The 18,975-nt window shown below is 46.5% G+C and overlaps 5 protein-coding genes across 5 annotated transcripts; 3 read left to right on the plus strand and 2 right to left on the minus strand.

Annotated features, from left to right (window-relative positions):
• Positions 1 to 2,151: 2,151 nt before the first annotated feature.
• On the plus strand, positions 2,152 to 2,593 carry SERLADRAFT_462577 (uncharacterized protein; the record flags this gene model as incomplete). The annotated part of the gene is made up of 1 exon (XM_007316115.1): positions 2,152 to 2,593. One exon carries the CDS (start codon positions 2,189 to 2,191, stop codon positions 2,384 to 2,386), a length of 198 nt encoding a protein of 65 aa, XP_007316177.1.
• A 76-nt stretch (positions 2,594 to 2,669) lies between these two features.
• SERLADRAFT_462579 (uncharacterized protein) lies at positions 2,670 to 3,206 on the plus strand (the record flags this gene model as incomplete). Its single annotated transcript, XM_007316116.1, has 2 exons — positions 2,670 to 3,122; positions 3,143 to 3,206. The coding sequence occupies 2 exons, from the start codon at positions 2,879 to 2,881 to the stop codon at positions 3,172 to 3,174; spliced, it is 276 nt and encodes a 91-aa protein (XP_007316178.1).
• A 408-nt stretch (positions 3,207 to 3,614) lies between these two features.
• SERLADRAFT_435857 (uncharacterized protein) lies at positions 3,615 to 3,980 on the plus strand (the record flags this gene model as incomplete). The annotated part of the gene is made up of 1 exon (XM_007316117.1): positions 3,615 to 3,980. The coding sequence occupies one exon, from the start codon at positions 3,615 to 3,617 to the stop codon at positions 3,978 to 3,980; it is 366 nt and encodes a 121-aa protein (XP_007316179.1).
• A 172-nt stretch (positions 3,981 to 4,152) lies between these two features.
• On the minus strand, positions 4,153 to 6,305 carry SERLADRAFT_414238 (uncharacterized protein; the record flags this gene model as incomplete). Its single annotated transcript, XM_007316118.1, has 10 exons — positions 4,153 to 4,383; positions 4,437 to 4,498; positions 4,675 to 4,744; positions 4,806 to 5,015; positions 5,126 to 5,273; positions 5,321 to 5,565; positions 5,627 to 5,764; positions 5,794 to 5,827; positions 5,910 to 6,001; positions 6,264 to 6,305. The coding sequence occupies 10 exons, from the start codon at positions 6,303 to 6,305 to the stop codon at positions 4,261 to 4,263; spliced, it is 1,164 nt and encodes a 387-aa protein (XP_007316180.1).
• Positions 6,306 to 15,319: 9,014 nt separating this feature from the next.
• On the minus strand, positions 15,320 to 17,686 carry SERLADRAFT_360534 (uncharacterized protein; the record flags this gene model as incomplete). The annotated part of the gene is made up of 3 exons (XM_007316119.1): positions 15,320 to 15,886; positions 16,013 to 17,356; positions 17,402 to 17,686. 3 exons carry the CDS (start codon positions 17,684 to 17,686, stop codon positions 15,458 to 15,460), a joined length of 2,058 nt encoding a protein of 685 aa, XP_007316181.1.
• Between the last annotated feature and the right edge of the window lie 1,289 nt (positions 17,687 to 18,975).

Consider the following 18,975-nt stretch of genomic DNA (forward strand, 5'->3'; position numbering starts at 1 on the left):
TGACGGTAATCTGCTGACTAGACGCATTGAATCTGACGTTATCCTCGCCGATTGTTTCCTTGAGAGTGGTAATGCCGTGTCGTACGAAGAAGCTAATGGACTGCCTCTTCAAAAAAACGGTATATTCCATAGACGACAACTTTTCCAACTGTGCCTTGACAAGTTCTCGAGCGCGTTCAACGGCTTGGGGCTCTCCAAAAACCTTTAGTGTCTGTCGTCTCCAATCTGTACGTAGATATGCACCTGTCTCATCAAAGACGGAGCGCACAAATGTGTTCCTGCTGAACCCGAGTGACCGGTGCCATCCATCGACCTGTTCTCCCGCGATGAGGTTCTCAACCCTCACTTTGAGCGCACCGATGGCCGGTTTCACAGATCCTGAGACGCGAACACGGACAATATTTCCCTGTTCCTGTATGTTCAAAGTACACGCCTTCTTGTCTTTGATGCTCTCAACCAGCGAGGCCCACTGCATCTTCTGCGCCTGGTACTGTTCAGCTGGAATGACGATCGTATAGTGCATTGGGCTCTGGAGTCGGGTCCAGCAGACAGCATTACCGATGTAGGGAAAACGCCGATCACCGAGGTGTCTGTGGGCTTTCTGTGCTTCATCCCAAGACGCGAATCGTACACGGACAGAGATGTTGCCGTCCATGCTATTAGAAGTTGATGTCTGGTCGAATGATATCACTGCACCAGGAGCAACGACACGTTTGATGTCTTCGTGTATCTGTTGAATACCGTGATCGACGTTGTAACCTCGTCCTTCCAGACGCCTGACCAAAGGAGATCCAGAAAAGTTTACAATGTCCTGTTCGGTAACACTCCACGGAAGATTATTGATTTTGATCGAATTCGGTCGAAAACTTGCCACAAATCGTCCGGGGGGCGGTGAATTTATTTCAACCTTGACTCGACGGCCTAAGCAAATCTGGCGGTTTAGCTCATGAACCTTACGAATAGCAGGAATGTCTTCGGGGAACTCGACGATATAACGGACGGAGGGTGCACGCCAGGATATAGTGAGCACATCAATGTCACGAGCTGCCGCTGCAGACATACTCCCAGGGCTGTTATATGTGCCCACTTCAAAGACCAGCGTCTCGTCCCTAAATTCGGTACCATCGAGCCCAACAGCTATGGCATGCCCAGATTCGGCATCCGTGATTATCTCCGCTTCCTGCTTCTCTCCAGGCACCCTTTTCATGCCAGCAATCTGAAAACTCCCTGCATCTATACCCTGCTGCGTGAAAATCGCACACACTTCCTCCTCGCTCGCATCGAGTGGGAGGTTTTTGACACGTACTGTGCATGATTCAAAACCGGTGATGAGATTCGAGATACTGAGTCCTGCTCTGAATGTGATGATAGACCCAAGGACGATGCGTTGGATGACCTTTGCTGCATCTTCTTTTGCGAGCTGGGCTACATGTGCCTGGCGCTGTGCTTCGCGAGCAGCTTCTTGTTCCTTTATCCTTGCCTGGCGGGCTGCTTCTTGTTCCCTTAGCCTTGCTTGACGCGCTTCTTCTTGCGCCTTTATCTTAGCCTGACGAGCAGCCTTTTGCTCCCTTAGCCTTGCTTGGCGTGCTTCTTCTTGCTTCTTCATCCTTGCCTGTCGTGCAGCCTCTTGCTCCCTCAACCTAGCCTGACGTTCCTCTTCTTCTTGCTCCTTTATCTTGGCCTGTCGTGCAGCCTCTTGCTCCCTCAACCTAGCTTGACGTTCCTGTTCTTCTTGCTCCTTTATCCTGGCCTGACGTGCGGCCTCTTGCTCCCTCAACATAGCTTGATGTTCCTCTTCTTCTTGTTCCTTTATCCTAGCTTGACGCGCCTCCTCATATTCCCTTATCCTATCCTGGAGTACAGCCTCCCTATCCCGGAGTACAGCCTCCTGCTTCCTTAACACAGCTTGGTACGCTTCATGCGCCTCAAGCTCGGCCTCTTGCTCCCTCAACATAGCTTGATGTTCCTCTTCTTCTTGTTCCTTTATCCTAGCTTGACGCGCCTCCTCATATTCCCTTATCCTATCCTGGAGTACAGCCTCCCTATCCCGGAGTACAGCCTCCTGCTCCCTTAACACAGCTTGGTACGCTTCATGCGCCTCAAGCTCGGCCTCTTCTTCCTTTATACGAGCCTGACGAGCTTGCTCTTCACGCATCTTCTGCTCGTTTAACCTAGATTGTTGAGCTTTATGCACTTCCTGCTCCTTCTTTACCCTAGCTTGTTGAACTTCACGTACTTCCTGCTCCCTCTTTATCCTGGCTTGTTGAGCTTCACGTGCTTCCTGCTCCCTCGTTATCCTAGCTTGATGCGCCTCACACGCTTCCTGTTCCTCCTTCGTGCGAGCCTGGCGGGCTTCATGCTCTCCACGTGCCAATTGCTCAATTAAACTAGCTTGGCGGGCTGCCTCTTCGGCTGACTGCTCTCTTGCAGCTTTGTCGCCTGTCGCCAAATTTCCTCCAACCTAGAAAGGGGTTAGACAGTTCAAGTACATCGTGAAGGGGTCAATGGCATACCTCAATTTGAACATCATGGCGATACGGACAATTAGAGCCCCTTGGGCACGCACCAGCCTTCCACGCTCGACAGGCGCTTTTGCGTTTGTGAGGTGTGCGATCTGAACTCGACTTGTTTCCTGGAATAGAAATGACTGGGGCGGCTATCTGTGGCAGAGGAGGCGCAGAGGGAGGTGCGGGCGGCAGCTCGGCGTTCTGCAACTGTGGAGGGTCAACAAGTTGCTCTTGTTTCTGTTTGCCTGAGCGCTGATTGTGGCGTTGACGAGGAGGTCGATTGCGCTGTGCATCTGCGCCAGGCTTTGGAGTGGGAATGGACGAAGTATTCTGAGACCCAGATATTCTAACGTGTGACATTCCACTGACTGATGGGAGACTTACCTGAGGACGTAGGTCTACATTGGGTGTGCCTTCTGGGATGGGTTCGACTAGGGTGGCTACAGGCGGTGGAGGAAGTGCTGGTGGTTGCGACCCGTCAGCACGCTCTGGCTGTGAGACTGCCGGTGTATGCGCGTTCTGTCGTTGGCGTCTGTGATTGCGTGAAGCATTTGCCCCAGATTTGGCAGCACTGGTACCAGTGGAAGGCGTGGATGATGGAACACGCTAAAATCCAACGTATCAGAATGTGGCATTTCCTGACAATGAACGTTGGACAATCACCTGAGACAGCTCATGACTACGCTTGCAGTTTGCTCCAGAACGACATTTGCCTTGGATATAGAGGCGGCACTGCTCGCGGTCTTTGGGGAGGTTGGCGGTGCCACTGACGCTCATGGGAGTTGGGAGTGTAGACGTTAGTAGTGCGTGAGCGCTACTTGTGAGCCTTTAAACCAACCAGCCAGTAGACAGACCGAAAAGGGATATCGTCTTTGTAGGTCAAAGGCATACCCATTCATTCATTGGCAGACGCCCAGAACCTGTGTTCAGTTTAAGGGTCAATAATCAATTGTGCTCGATGCCTTCCTCTCCAAATTCAACTGAAAAGCACGAAAAGAAGAATAAAGTATGATAGAAATGTTAACCCCTGGAAGCCGTTGAATACATAAGTACAGTAACTGACGGTGATTTCTCTCGTGGTTTCTTCTAAATAAAGAATTTAAAGAAATGGACGAAAGCCGCGCAGTTTCTAAGTTTTCGTCTCAAACTCTATATCCAAATCAGGAAATTATGATCGCGCTTGCCTCGTTTTCTCCTGCTCTTCACGAAGACCACTATTCACATCGTTTGCAATGCCTTGTACCGTTATTGGCGTTTTCAAGGTCATACCCATCTACCGACGGACAAACAATCATATCGAAGCTGATAATGACCAAAGCGATGTTTTGCACGATACCAGCTGTGACGACGACAGCGAAATCACGTTTGGATGATGACATCGACCAGAAAAGCGGACAACTATCGCAAGGCCAAGGATCCGCGTCAGACGGTCTAAATGTCGGCACGGTCTGCCCAGGCTTTTTCCAAATCTGACCTTGAAAGAGGAGGGCCAGGTGGTAATGCTGGCTTATGGATATGTAGCTCCAGAAAGCTACGAAGCCTAAGGTCTAAGGCCCGGGGCGGGAGCACAGTCTTGGCAGAGAACTTCGATACTTGCATGCATGAGTTTCCACGGACTCTTCCTGTATCTACCAACGTTCATCTGTTTTATGACAAGAAACAAAGAAGTGAGAGGTGATCTTTTGATTCAAAACATGGTCTCTATGGGGCAATATCTTATAAGTATTCTTCTTCAATAGGCTCCTAGGACTGTTCACTCTGTTTCCTTCTTTTTAGACTCGGAAAGAATATCCTCCAAAGAGATGGATGAATGATCGCACATTTCTCTGAAAATGCTGTTGGGCGTAGAATAGAGTGTACTAGGCGTGTCGAATTCCTAGAACAATCATTCAGTACAGCAGTGATGAGGAATAAGTAACGAATATTTACAACGACGCGGCCGCCATCGAGCACGCAGATTCTGTCGTACGAGATGATAGTACGTAGACGATCTGACGAAAAAAAACATAAGTTGTAAAGCCCAACAACGGCCAAGTGAAGACACTGTAGGAACAGAATTCAAGGACAGGACAATCTTGTGTATTGCTCGTATGTATCAGTTTTATAATCAACGGATGCTGGTGAATAGTTAAACAAACGGAAGACATCAAATATTGGGAGAGCATACCCGTTGCTTCGTCTAGAATGAGCACTTTCGTATCGTTGACTAAAGCCTGTGCTAATGACACTAAGGATCGCTGCGAGACAGAGTTACAGGTTCAGTATCGATCCTGGCCATCCAAACTAGATAGAGATCACCTCTCCGGCCGAAAGATTGCTACCGTCCTCGTCTATGTGGCTGTCTAGAGTGAATCGAGCTTCTGGAGTCTTTTCGTCGTGTACATTTTCAGACTGTGATTCCTTCGACTGTTCGACGAGATGTGATCGCTTCAATGCATCCCAGAGCTGGGCGTCATCGTACAACTCAAAAGGGTCTAAGTTCGACCCCAATGTACCAGAAACTAAATAAATAATGAGATCACTAGAAAACGGAACCAAATAGATCTCACATAAGAACTACAGGGGATACAGCTCATCAGTCAATATACAACAGGCGTCAAATTGTAAAACAAACTCACAGCTTCCTGAGGAATGATAGAAAGCCCACTCCTCAATTTTGTCAGACCCACAGTGGATATATCAACACCGTCAATTGCTATAGAACCAGATATTAATTCCACAATACGGAAAAGGGCTGTCATGATTGACGATTTTCCAGCACCAGTGCTAAAACAAGATTAGATAAATGGTGCAATGGATAGAGAACATCATACCGGCCAACAATCCCTACCTTCTCTCTAGGTTTTATCGAGATTGACAGACCCTTTAGAACAGGAGGAAGTTCAGGACGGTACTTCAAAACCACATCCTTCAATTCCACTTGGCCTTCCGAAGGCCATGAAGCAGGCAGTACACCATCATCGAGCTGATGGGGAGACTCCTGCTCTTCTTGGTTAGCATAGTATACGATACGCTCCACCGTGTTCATGTTGTTCTCTACATTCGCGGTCAAGTGACACTAAACATCTAAGAGAGTTCAGAGTGAACATATTAAATGAATAACTAAAAACTATACGCACTTGATTAACTGACAGAACGAAAGATAATATCACGCCAGTCTGGGCGGGAGAAATGCTGAACTGCGTAGTCACAGCAATTAAGGCGACGATGAAAGTGAGGATTATACCGAGGAAATCGAGACGCATGCCAAACCATCTCTGAAAAAATGTGTTAGCAGTTAGTTCACTTTTTGAACGTAATCACACTCGCCTGGTTTGTTACTGTAAGCCAATATGCACTTTAAACCGTGTATTGTATCAGAAGGGCATACCTAAAGCAGTAACAACAAAGTTTATGCCTTACCGATTCTCAATATCTATGCGTTTCTCATTTTCAGCTTGGAAACGCGCAATTTCACCATATGCTCTGATGGTGGTCCGCATCAGCAATACGAACTGTGACAATACTTTATCAAGCTCAGGCAAATATCTACGCTTTCAGCACCACCTTCTGGTTACTGGTTTTTTAAAAGACTTCGTAAATCCTATCTTGTAGTATCCGTCATAAACAATCTTACCTTGAATTATGTAGATTTAGCTTTGCGTATCACCTAGTGAAAGTATTGTAATATAGAAAAATATGTTCGCTATGGCACTATAAGTCATCATATTGACATACTTCGACAAAGCCTAATCAGGTTTGGACAAGTATTCACACCTTTGGAATCGCTTTCTTGATGGCTGGTTGTTTGAAAGACATGACAATATTGTCATACATTCACTATCGGTAAACATCCTGTAAGTGGATTAATTAGCTTTATATTTGTACGATAGCTGAAACGTGGATTACAATGGGATAACATACATATCATTTATCACAAAGTTTCTATGCTTGGGAAGCCTTTATAAAGCTACAAAACTTTGTCAGCAGTTACCATTCCAAGTATTATTTGACAAAACCAGATAAACCCGGTCTCTGCCGAAGCAGCAATTGTTCTCCATGGAGCATAGCCACCACTCCATGGAGTAACTATTGTTCTCCTAGGAGTCATTATACTGTAGCGAGTAGCACCTCCGACTATAAGTAGTAGGGGGTTTAGTATAGGAATACCTCAGTCGTTTCTATAGCCTATCGGGCAGCGGCTGAGTTTCACTTAGGTTTATTATTGTTTATTCTGTACTGCCAAGCTCTTCAAGGCTCGAGCATAGTTTCCAGCTTTCACCAAACAATGAACAAATACCCGCATGACTATGATTTTATAGGAATAGAAAATATTTGCCTTCGGTGTCAATCGAAGAAAACCTGACACATCAGTAAAAGTCAAAGTTACTTTGGTTGTATTAGACAGCTTAATGTTACTTTTAAGCTAGATCAAGCTGACAAAGGTGACAAAGTCAACCTAAGATCAAACTTGCTTGACTTCAAGGTCTACTAAGGTACCCAGAAAAGTATCAAGTTTCATAAGAGAAATCAACATATTTGATTACAACAAAAGTAAAACCAAGTGCCCGCTAAGACAAAAACTAAGTGTAATAAAATTTACAAGGCAAAAATAAGAGATCAGGAAGCTATTCCGAAAGCATGGTGATCAATAAATTTATTGACATAGTAGGCATGGAAAGCATCAAGGGAATTGGAAAAGGAAAGTTCTCTGGGCATGAAACAATCACCATAAATTGGGAGTAAATGAGCAGCCCGCAAAATGCAATCAACATGTATAAATTTGACGGCTGGATAGCCTTCTTCATTGACATCTTGTTGAACCATCCATAAGCCAGTCAGTTCATCTGGGTGATCAGCAATGTGTGAGAACCACTGAATCAGTGCGCATGGATAAAATATCCCATCATATACAAAAAAAAAGAGGTGAACTCAAACAACATCAAGTCCTCGCATTGCAAGAGCAGTGGGGTCACGTTCAACAAACACACAGTCATAGCGAGAAGGACCACCCCGCCATGATGGACACGCTCAAATTGTTGACAAAACCAGATAAACCCGGTCTCTGCCGAAGCAGCCATTGTTCTCCATGGAGCATAGCCACCACTCCATGGAGTCACCATTGTTCTCCTAGGAGCACAATTGTACTCCTAGGAGTCATTATACTGTAGCAAGTAGCACCTCCGACTATAAGTAGTAGGGGGCTTAGTATAGAAATACCTCAGTCGTTTCTATAGCCTCTTGGACAGCGGCTGAGGTATGTTACATTACATTTATTAGAGATCACCTTAAACTAACATCAATTGTAGTTTCACATAGGTAAATAATAAAGTCGTTTCTATAGCCTTTTGGGCAGCGGCTGAGTTTCACATAGATTTATTAGGTTATGAGCCCTGGTGTGCAAAAGCAACGCAGGAAATAATTCTTATTTGAAACGGAAACCTCGGAACCGTTGTCGATGATGAGAACTGCTGTTAGAAAACCACACACAAAAACAAACTAACACACAATCCTCCCAGATTCCACAGAACTTGTTTATGGGCTTTGCCTCCTAGAACAGTGGAGTGGTCTGGTTGTTTGTGGGGTGGTACATATAAGGATCCTTCAAAGTAAAACCCAGAGATGTATGAGTGTGGGTTTTGAGGAGGAGGGATAGTTGAATTGATAGAAGATAGGGGCTTGGTGACGAGTATAGATGAGCACTACCTTGCTAATCGTAGCACAAGGTAGGTTTGAGAATGACAATATGACGAGGTTCCCAGTGATAGCAGGCTCCTGACGCACAGACTGTAGTGCTCAGAAGGACTCTAATTGAAAGGGATGACAATGACTTCAAAAGTGGGAAGTGACGATGACAGCAGTTGACAGTGGTAGAAGTGGGAAGTGTTGTGACCACACTGGATCACAAGTAGCAGAGTAGTGAACTTGAGAGTAGAGAAGAAGTCTGGATTGGAGTTCTTGTTCTTCTTTTTACAAGGTAAAATACAGGGGTTTATATAGTAAAAGAAAAGTAGGCTATGCACAGTATAGCTGTGCAAAAAGAATGAGAAAGAACATGAAGGAAGGAATGTATGCTGATGAATCCTGCGTAGGTAGTACAGGATAAGATTGTCAAAAAAAGGAAAAGAAAGAGATAGAACGATGAATGCTGTGAGTAATGTCACAGGTTTGTACAGCCATAAAGTAAAGTCCAATAGCAAAAAGAGAGCAGGAAAATCATGATGTCATGGGAAGATGCAGTAAAAAAAGGGCAAGGCAAAACACTATCAGTATCAACACAGTTCCTTTATTGTCAGTCAGACATTCTAAAAAAATATGTGTCCATAAAAATGATTCAAAAATCAAAAATAATTGCACTGTAAATGAATGTTCTGCTGAAGAAAAAGAAACTGGAGCCACCGGTCCACCACCTAGTCCAAATCCGACAGTTCCATGGCCTTACCAATGGACTGGTTGTGTTGGACCACCTGATCAAACGAGGGAGGGAGAGGAGTAGTTCCAATTTGGAACAAGTGAGTCTCGGGCAGCGTGTGGTAGGTGTAGCTGTAGCGAAGACGATGGACAAAAGATAAGTGTACCCAAGTGAATGGGACAGCGATGAACATGGGCAACGCAAGGGATGAACCTTCTCCAGCTCAAAAATTACCCACCCACGCTCCAACCAGGCAAGACGAGCGACCGATGTTTTGATAGTATATGATGGTAGATCGATGTCATAAAGATGGACCTGTTGCCCTATTTGAACCGGCTGCTGGGGCTTTGCTGATATCAGCAGTGGCACGTGGTAGTCAACGGATCGGCGACGGAAGCGGATAGGAAGTGGTGACATCAGAAATGGTGGGGGTGCAAATAAAATGAGGAGGAGGAGGGTGGAGGTGACGGAAAAGTGGATTAGAATGGGGATCCAGAAACGACCGTCAGGTGAGAATAAAAAGGAGAGGAAGGGGCCCATGGTGGGGCTAGGCAAAGGAAGGGGAGTAAGGGAAACGACAAAAGCGAGGGCACAATGCAATGTGTAGCCAGTGGCGATGCGAAAATTTGCCCAAATGCCGAAATACGGAAAGTACCGGATGGAAAAGCAAAGGTGAGCGTGACTGGATTGCCTAATAGAGGTGGTGCTGATCAGCCACAAGCTCGAAAAGGGCAATATTAATTAATATTCCACGTGGCACTGTGCCTGTGTGGCGCAAAGGCGAGTCTTTTGAATATTCACTTCATTATTGACACCTGTCCATGCTACCAATCAACTTTGGTGCATGACAGCGCGTAGACCGGCCCAGACCGGTCGTAGTCACCCAGCAAGGTGAAGAAGAGTTCGAAGTCGAACAAGTGGTGGACGCACGCTTGAAGCGTGGACAATTAGAATTCTTAGTCCTATGGAAGGGCTATGGAGACAAGGACAGAATGTGGGAACCAGAAGCCCATCTGGAAAATTCCCGCAATGCTGTTCACAAATTTTATTCTAAGAATCCCTCAGCTCCTAGAAAGCTTAGAGCCATGGATTCTAAACTTTTTAATTCCCTTTTTCAACCTATGCCCGAAAGTTTTACCACTACCTCCGGTATTTGGTCCCGCCTGAAAGTCGAGCCTTAGAGGGGGGTAGTGTTACGATAACACATTTTTGGACCTTTAATTTTTATTCTCCTCTTTAACCTTTTACTGTAGTTTTCACACTCCGTGCCATGTGGCACTTTCCCTTTTATTCAAACTCCCCTTTCTTGTGCGGCGCTGCCCTTCCTTCTATTTTAGATACAAGTCTCTCACACAGTGGAGCTGGTCACACGGGCTGCACCCTCTGACATCATCAGCCACTGCTTTTAATAACTGTACAGTACATAAGTACAAACACTCTGTATTAGTATATATACCTCAATAGATCCAGGAGACTCCTCAGCGAGTCCTTCTGTTGTTTACCCACAACTAACTTGGTCCTACCTAAGGGGTAACCACTCCCTCATCATTACCTTTACAGTTGGTTCTAGTTGTGCGCCAGAGTGACTAACTCTTAGTTGTTACAGGGACAGTGGTCTCAAAAGTTGCGTGCGGCACACGTGGGAGCACATTTTTTTGCTTAGTTTCACTTGCATGGTTTTCAGTTAGCAGCAGAGCAGGTACTGAGTAGTAACGGGTGCAGTGAAAGTTGCAGCCACACTGAAAATTCTCATGTTTATAAGGACAAACAGCACAAGTTCACTGACTTCTGACTAAATAAAATTTAATCACTTAACTATATTATTATTACTCAAAAGATAGTGTGGAGTAGCTCAGTCAAGAGCAGTGGAATGCTTTTGATACCATCATAAGGTCAATCTATTATAATTGGGGAATAACTTGCTTTATTCACAGTGCTGAAGGTAAGAGAAAAACATATCTCTGTAATTGTTACGATAACACAATTTTCAAACCTTTCCTTTATTTTCATTCTCCGCTTTAACCTTGTACTTTAGCTTTCACACATGGTGCCATGCGACACTTCCCTTTTGTCCAAACTCCTCTTTCTCGCGCCGCATTGCCTTTCTTCTTATTTTAGACACAACTCTCTCACACAGTGGAGCTGACCATGCAGACAAGGCCCCATGATATCATCAGCCACTGTCTCTATCAACTGTATAGTACACATGTACAAACAACCCTGTAGTAGTATATAAACTCCAATAGATCGAGGAGACTCCTCAGTGAGTCCTCCTGTTGTTAACCAACAAACTCTCTGCAGCTCAAGGGGTAACCACTCCCCATTCACTACCCTTATAGTGTGTTCCTGTGTGCGCCAGAGTAAATAACTCTGGGTTGTTACAGTAATACAATTGCCACTGCTGCTTGAGCAAGAGATAATCATAATGTTGTTCTATGTGTAGCATCCTCTGAGATTGAATCCCTGCTCTTGGAGGGTGGCTGCACAGCTCATTCACACTTTGGAATCCCTATTCCTGTACATGAAACATCCACATGCAGGATTCCAAAAAACTCTGACCTCCATGAGGTATTGAGACATACTAGAGTTATAGTCTGGGATGAAGCACCAATGCAACACTGTCATCGGATTGAAGCATTAGATTGTACATTGTGGGACATTTTGGATAATCAACTTCCATTTGGAGGCATTATAATGGTCTTTGGAGGGGACTTCCGCCAAACAACACCTGTTGTTCCAAGAGGGTCAAGGCAACACATTATTTCTGCCTCTCTTAGAAAGTCACGACTGTGGACAAATATCCATGTCTGCTATCTCACACAGAACATGTGCCTGAACCGTACTCCAGAAAGTGAAGCCTTTGCTAGCTGGCTCCTGGATGTTGGTGGTGGTCGTGGAATTGTAGGAGATGGAACTATTGAGCTTCCCGTCAATATGCTTATGCCAGAAAACACCATAGACTCATTAGTCAACACTACCTATCCTGGAATTGCAAATGGAGACCAAGATGACCATTATTTTCTCCACCGCACCATCCTCTCTGCAAAAAATGATGCCATTAGTGACCTTAATTCAGCAATCCTCACAAAATTCCCTGGAGAAGAGTCAAGTATTTGGCCTTCTTGAAGTGCACCTCAAACTTAAAGCTGGATGTCCACTTATGCTCCTCCGCAATATTGATCCCCTAAATGGACTCTGTAATGAAACACACATGATTTTGATAAAGATGAAGAGAAGAGTATATCACAACACAATGGGATCCGCACCCGTGTACAGTGATTCTGGACCTTCTGGGCATGCAACCAATCAGTATGCTTTCCAAGTACGCCTTGGTAGCTTAGTTGGTAAAGCACCAGACCATGAAAGCTGGAGTCTCAGGTTCAAGCCCTGGCCAATGCATGTTTTCTCATACTATAAACAAATGTCATAATTTGTCAGAGTATACTCAAAAGAAGAGGAAGAGGTGGGAGTGGTTACCCATCTGGTAGGAACAAGTTAGTTGTTGGTAGACAACAGGAGGACTTGCTGAGTCCTTCCCCATGTATTGCTCCTGTATATATACTAAAATACATGAGGTACTGTACAGTTGTAAATTAAGTTTAAAGTCCAATGTCTAGCATGTGACTTATGAAAAGTCCGAAAATAAAAAGTAAAGTAAATGGTCACATGACTGGTCATGTGACTTGGAAAAATGAAAAGTAAAAGTACAAAAAGTGAAGCGTGAGTAGGTGCTGGTATGTCAATTGTAACAGCAAGTAAATTTTTCCCCAATTCTCACCCTTTTAACTGAAAGTGTTTTTGTTATCAGATTATATTTTTGTCCTTTACCATTTTAGTAGTCTCTTTTTTTATTTCTCAACAATTTATCAATGTAATACCATAGACTTTTTATGTCACAATATATGTTGATGTTTGTAAAGGTTCAATGAACTATCTGCTTGAATTCAGTATACTGTGCACAAATTTAGGGCAGGCTTATAAGGACATTCAATGACAGAACTGCAAGTCAAACATGCATCATAGGATTCAAAGACTTAACATACATTACAGACAGCTTTACTTAACATTTTGATCACTTAACAGTGATATTATTATTATTATTATTATTATTTATTATATCACAAAAACATTGCACCAGTGGCAGAGCCATGGGCTGGACCTTGTTAAGACTTAGGGTATAGATGATTTTATTGCTATAATGAGTCTAACTACAACCACGGTTGATATCGGAAAGTGGATACTCCTGCCCGAATTCACCATAGGATATGTTTTGAGTGGCATCATGATCAGGCAACTTAGCTTGGCACCGCCGACCGCTCGGTGTTAGCCGATTAACCAGTTGCAGTAACCGCCTTAAACTCTAAATCTAAATCAGGAAACTGTGATCGTCCAGCTTTTTTGCATAATCATTTCATTCGTCGGTGAGCACCAAAAAAAATGACACCGTCTTCATCGTCGTCAACGTCTCCAAGTCCCCCTCCATCTTCGAAGAAGCGAAAAAGAGATGCAAAAGTACAGCCAGTCGCAGTTGTGGATGACTCTGACGATAGCGACAGCGATGCAAAGGATGACGCAGACAGCGGTAGCGACGAGGACTCGGACGATGAAAACGAGCCTGCAGGCTCAGAAAATGTAGCAGGGGACGCACCAAGCGATGACGAAGACATCGTACTCTCCCACGCCGAACGACGTCGACAGAAAAAGCAAGAAAGAAAGAGCATCGCCCTCGACAAATCCTCTCCCTCCAAAAAACGAAAACTAGAGGATGGCACCTCCGCCCCCGCATCATCGAAAAAGTCATCAAAAGCCAAAGACCCAAAGGCGACGGCCAAGCAAAAACGACAAAACTCGGTTTGGGTGGGCAATCTTGCATTCAAGACGACTCCAGATGCGTTGAAGGGCTTTTTTGATGGGGTGGGCGAGATTACGAGGGTGCATATGCCGATGAAGGCTGGTTCTCAGGAAGATAATATGGGGTGAGTTTGCCTTCTACCCCTAGAGCTTCTACGTTTCTGCTTTCATCCATTTCGTGTGGTCTTTCCATCTATCTTCGTGATTTCCAATCTACTCGAACGTTCTATTCATTTGTATGCTAACTAACCTTTCCTACCTATACTCGCTGGCCATTTCCAGATTCGCATATGTCGATTTCGCAAGCCCAGATGTAAAAGTGATCGCTATCACACTTTCAGAGAGAGATTTCCAAGGGAGGAAGCTCCTCATCAAAGACGGCAAGTCCTCTCATACCCCGCTGTCATCTTCCTTTACTCATCTATGCCCACAGGAGACGACTTCACGGGCAGGCCAGCCGCCAAACCCACACCCACCGAGCCCTCCACCGATCCAAACCTGCCTAGTGACCCCTCCACCGCCAGCACCAAACCTGCCGTCGGCCAATCAAAATTCGCTCAAAAAACACTACGCAATCAAAAGCAGCCGCCAGCGCCCACACTTTTCTTCGGGAACCTTGGGTTTGAGACTACGGACGAAGATTTGAAAGCGTTGGTTGAGATGCATCGGCATAAGCCAGGGAAGGGGAAGGGAAGGGAAGAAGCGAAAGGAGAGGATGAAGGGGAGGACAAGGCAAAAGAGGGCGAGGAAAAGTGGATACGGAAAGTGCGGATGGGTACGTTTGAAGACAGTGGGAAGTGCAAAGGGTGAGTAATTTTCATGCCTCATAACCACTGTCCCACCGTCATTACTGGCATCTCCATCCTAACCATCTGTCTATTTTCCACATCCCTTAACTTATCAAAAGATTCGCGTTCATCGACTTCACGTCCGTCCAACATGCCACGGACGCACTCACGAATCCACGCGTGCACAGGCTGCAGGGAAGGGAACTGGTGGTGGAATACGCATCTGCGGAGGCTGTCAGGCGTGGTGGGGGCCCGCGAGTAGCCGGTGCAGCTGGGTCTGGAGAGAGAGGTATGGGTGGGAGAGGCGGCACGAGAGGCGGGAGGGACGGGGGACGAGGGGGTAAACCAAGAGGTGGGAAATGGGAGCGGGGAACACGTGATAGTACGCGTACAAATCAGTGGGAGCAAAACGGTGGAGGGGACGATCATGATGGGGATGGTCACGTGGAGGAGCAAGGGGGCGAGAGCGAGACCCAATCACGGTTTGGTCGCGGTGGTGGCCGTGGGGGAGATCGGGGCAGGGGGCGAGGTCGTGGCAGTGACAGATTCCTGTCGCGCTCTCGAGCCAAGCCAGGGGCCGCACTCGCACAGGCACCGCGCGAATCTGCTGCCATCATACCCAGTTCTGGGCAGAAGATCACGTTTTAAAGTTCCGGTCTACTATTGTATGCGTCGTGGCGTGTATGCGTCTTTGCTCGGGGAATGTGTGCTGAATAGGTACGATGTACATTGTGATTGTGTTGTCATCTGCATGAAACTTGCAGTGAGTAGACTTGAGATTTGTTAGGTCATTGAGTAATATTGAGTCATAGCGACCGGACTACATATATACATATATGCGCTGCTATATACTGCGAGCGTATACACTTTTTACATCCGCTAGTACTCCCCGTCCATATTTCTCCACCCGTGAACTACTCTTACTCCTCGTCATCCTCCTCTTCTTCGCCCTCCTCTTCTTCTTCTTCCTCGACAACCCCAACCTCAAACTCCCCACACACATCCCACCTCGACCCCTCCGCAGCCGCTGACACATATTTCACGAACCGCATAACTCGCGCATCGCGCAGGACGAGGAGGAGGCGGTTAAAGCCTGGTTGAACTGTTAAGAGCGTTGCGTCGTCGTCGTCGTCGTCATCTTCGCGTTCTTCTTCTGCGTCCGAGACAGGGTTTTCTTCGCCACCATTTGCATGAGAGTCCATGTCGGCGTCAGCATCTGCCCCAGGGACGGTGGACGAAGTGGTGACGTTGATGTCATTTGATTTTTGCGAGGACGTTGGTTTTGATTTTGTGGAGCTGGAACGGTAGACGGCGGGGTCATCTTCTTCGTCGTGTGGGGCCATGTAGCACTGTATAGTAATTAAAGTAGCATATATGTCAGTTTTGTTCGTTTTATAAGGAAAGAAATAGAAAAATGGCAGAAATTTTTTTAATGTGGGACTAGAGGACAGGGAAGAGACTAGAAGTTGACTTACCTCCCATCCGCCCCACTCGCCCGTTTGCCATCCGCGCTCCTCTTCTTCCTTTCCTTTGCCTTTCGACTTTGTCTTCCCTTTCCCTTTTCCCTTTCCTTTCCCACCCTCGTTCATATTCTTCGGGGTCACGTCTGGCGTCAAACCCAAAACTACGTCTAACCTCGCCTCGTCCTCCTCGCTTGTCGCTAGGGTATAGTCCAAGCCAGGCCTGAACCTTCTCGCCTGCACGCTGTATGCAAGAGGGAACATTGATGTTACAACTGCTAGCCACGCACGAAACGCGGGAGACGGGAATAAGTGGGACTGAAGGGCGGGGAGGAAGGCGGATGGGTCGAGAGTATTGGGATCTGTGGTGTGGGAGGGAGATGAACTGAGAGGAGGTGGGAGAGACGGTGAAGTGCTGGTGGGACGGAGTGTGCAATATCGCCATTTATGGGGTGGGCCTTTCACGTCCCATTTATCACCAGTACCCGCCTCATGACTTGGTACCTGACCACTCCTGCCTAATCCCAGCCCATCGCGTTTGTCCGTTGCTCTAAGAGCATCTTCGAGTGTAGATGGAACGGCGAGGAACTGGTGCAGCTCAAGAGAAGACTCGTCGACGAAGCGTTTCGCGAGTGCGGTAAGAGTGGATGCACGTAGGTAGACGGGACTGAGGAAGCGAGAGAGGAAGGCGAGGTGTTCGGCGGTGAGTGGTAGGGAGTCTGGGACTGCTGTCTCTCCCTCTATGGTTTCGTAGGGCGTGAAAGGAGTAGAGGCACCGCTGACGAGCTGCTCACGTGAGCTCTTCGAGTCGATGGGTTGGTCGAGGTCTGGTGAGTAGTCGTCCTCGCCTGGCTGGGCAGCGTGAAACCACCCGCTGATGCTGAGCCGCGCCACGCCTGGTTCGGTGGCGACTACTTCTTGAACTGAGTGGAAGGATTTGCCTGGTTGGACCTCGAAGAAGACGAACTGGTTCCAGGCTGGAGGGATCGATTTCGAAGGGAAAGGGATCGGCTCTGGGTCCGCTCCTTCCACCGATATGCGTGTAGGATACAGCTCAAGGGCGCCGCCATACTCAGCTTTCCATTGGTCAGTGTGTGGGAGGGGCATGTAGAGGATGTAGGAGACACGACGGGTGCCAATGACGTCGTCGTGATTGAGAAGGTGACAGCCTGTCGTGTATGAGTTGACAGACATGTCTTGTTTTGATCCTGATAGTGGACCACATCCTGTCACTGCACGAAGAAATTTACGGAATGCGGGGGAGTAGAGGGCGTTGCGAAGGGTGAGGAGGTTTTGGAAAAGGGCAAGTTCGGTGGGGGAGAGGTAGGATAGCGAGGCAAGGTCGCCAGTTTGGTTGACCTGCCCCGCGTTAGCATTAGTAAGTGTAGTTGGTGCTTACATTACCTTGTATATATCAGTTTCCTTCTCAGTAAACGCAAGTTTCTCGATACATTCATCCTTCACATTTCTTAGCAACTCGTCATCGAATAGTTTGTCGATAACAACATATTTGTACGGCTCGCTCGCGTGGTAGGATTGGTGTAGCGTCTGGACTGTGTCTGCGCTCAGCAGGTTGGGAGCGAAATGGGCGGTTGGGTCGTTTTGGGGAGCGTCGTGGGTCGTTTTGAGCCGTTTGAGCAACGAGTCTGGTTCGGCGGGAGATGGCGATCTGTCGTGAATTCGAACCATGGAGTGTAGGCTGGCTCGGCTCGATGATCGATGGCGAGGATGGGTTGAGGTGGGAAATTTTTAAGTGGGCAGAATGACTGGCTGCTTTTGGGTCTAGACTTGCCTGGTATGGTAATCGACGTCTGTCACAATATCGGACATCGAAACTACGACCCAGCCTTCTCTTCTTCCGACACCTCCACCCCGCATATAGCCGTCTTTGAAACCAGATAACAGTGACTGATCGTGGAAACGACGCTCACGAATTCTGGCTGAGATGATCTGATTCTCATCGTTAAGCCTGTCCACGCATTGTCCTTCAGGCAGAGGCGAAGCAATGTCTTCTAACTCAGCTGGTATCCTTTAAACAACAAAAAGAGACAGGTGTGTATGCTTCCTAGGGAAATTGTACACGTAACTTAGAAGTAGATATCTCATTGGTTCCTAGATGTCGCAATATAACGAGCGCTCATTAACCATCCCTGCAGGTGAAGGGTGCTGGTACCAACCGCTGATTGACTTAGGACCAAAGTATGCACAATGCGACCGGTCGGTGTATTAGTATGTGCTATTAACACCTCATGCAATTCGCGTTTTGTGCAGCTTATGTAGACGTCGTTAAGCATGATGCTCGCCTCATACACGTGTAGGTATACCGGGTTTATATTTTTATATTTGCCTAGACTTATGTCACTAGTATCACTTTCAACCTTGCATCACGCCCAATTTCTTTTTCCTTTATCATAAGTCGAGACCTAGTACGATCCAACTCTCCACACCTGTTTATCCTCATTATGTCACAACCTCACAAGTCTAAGTGCATTAAACTACATCTATCTATATTCCATTATTCTCCTCATCTCCATCCAATTTATTCTGTGTAGAAATCTGGATATCAATCGAGATAGCCATTGCAACTGTGTCCAGGACCGCGAGAACAGTGGAGGGAGAAACCTTGTAGTGTGTATTGATGGCACTTCCAATCAATTCGGGGAGAGGGTAAGATATATCTCTATCTGTGAATCATTACGCCTTCTCATTTTCTCCCTTAGAACACAAACGTCATCGAGCTCTATAGTCAGGTAGAGAAAGGAAAAGGATGCAGGCAACTTACCTACTATAACAGTGGAATTGGAACATATGCGCAACCTTCCTGGAAGTCGCTCGGCTACTGGCGCCAAGTCATCGACCATAAGATTGATCTTGCCATTGCTTGGTAGGTCATTTCAGAATAGTCGCGCCCTTAATTTTTACCTCTGCGATAGGAACTTCGAGAGAATTATTTTGAATGCATTCCGTTGGCTTGCAGA

Source organism: Serpula lacrymans, assembly GCF_000218685.1.
Source record: "Serpula lacrymans var. lacrymans S7.9 unplaced genomic scaffold SERLAscaffold_4, whole genome shotgun sequence".
Classification (NCBI taxonomy): Eukaryota; Fungi; Basidiomycota; class Agaricomycetes; order Boletales; family Serpulaceae; genus Serpula; species Serpula lacrymans.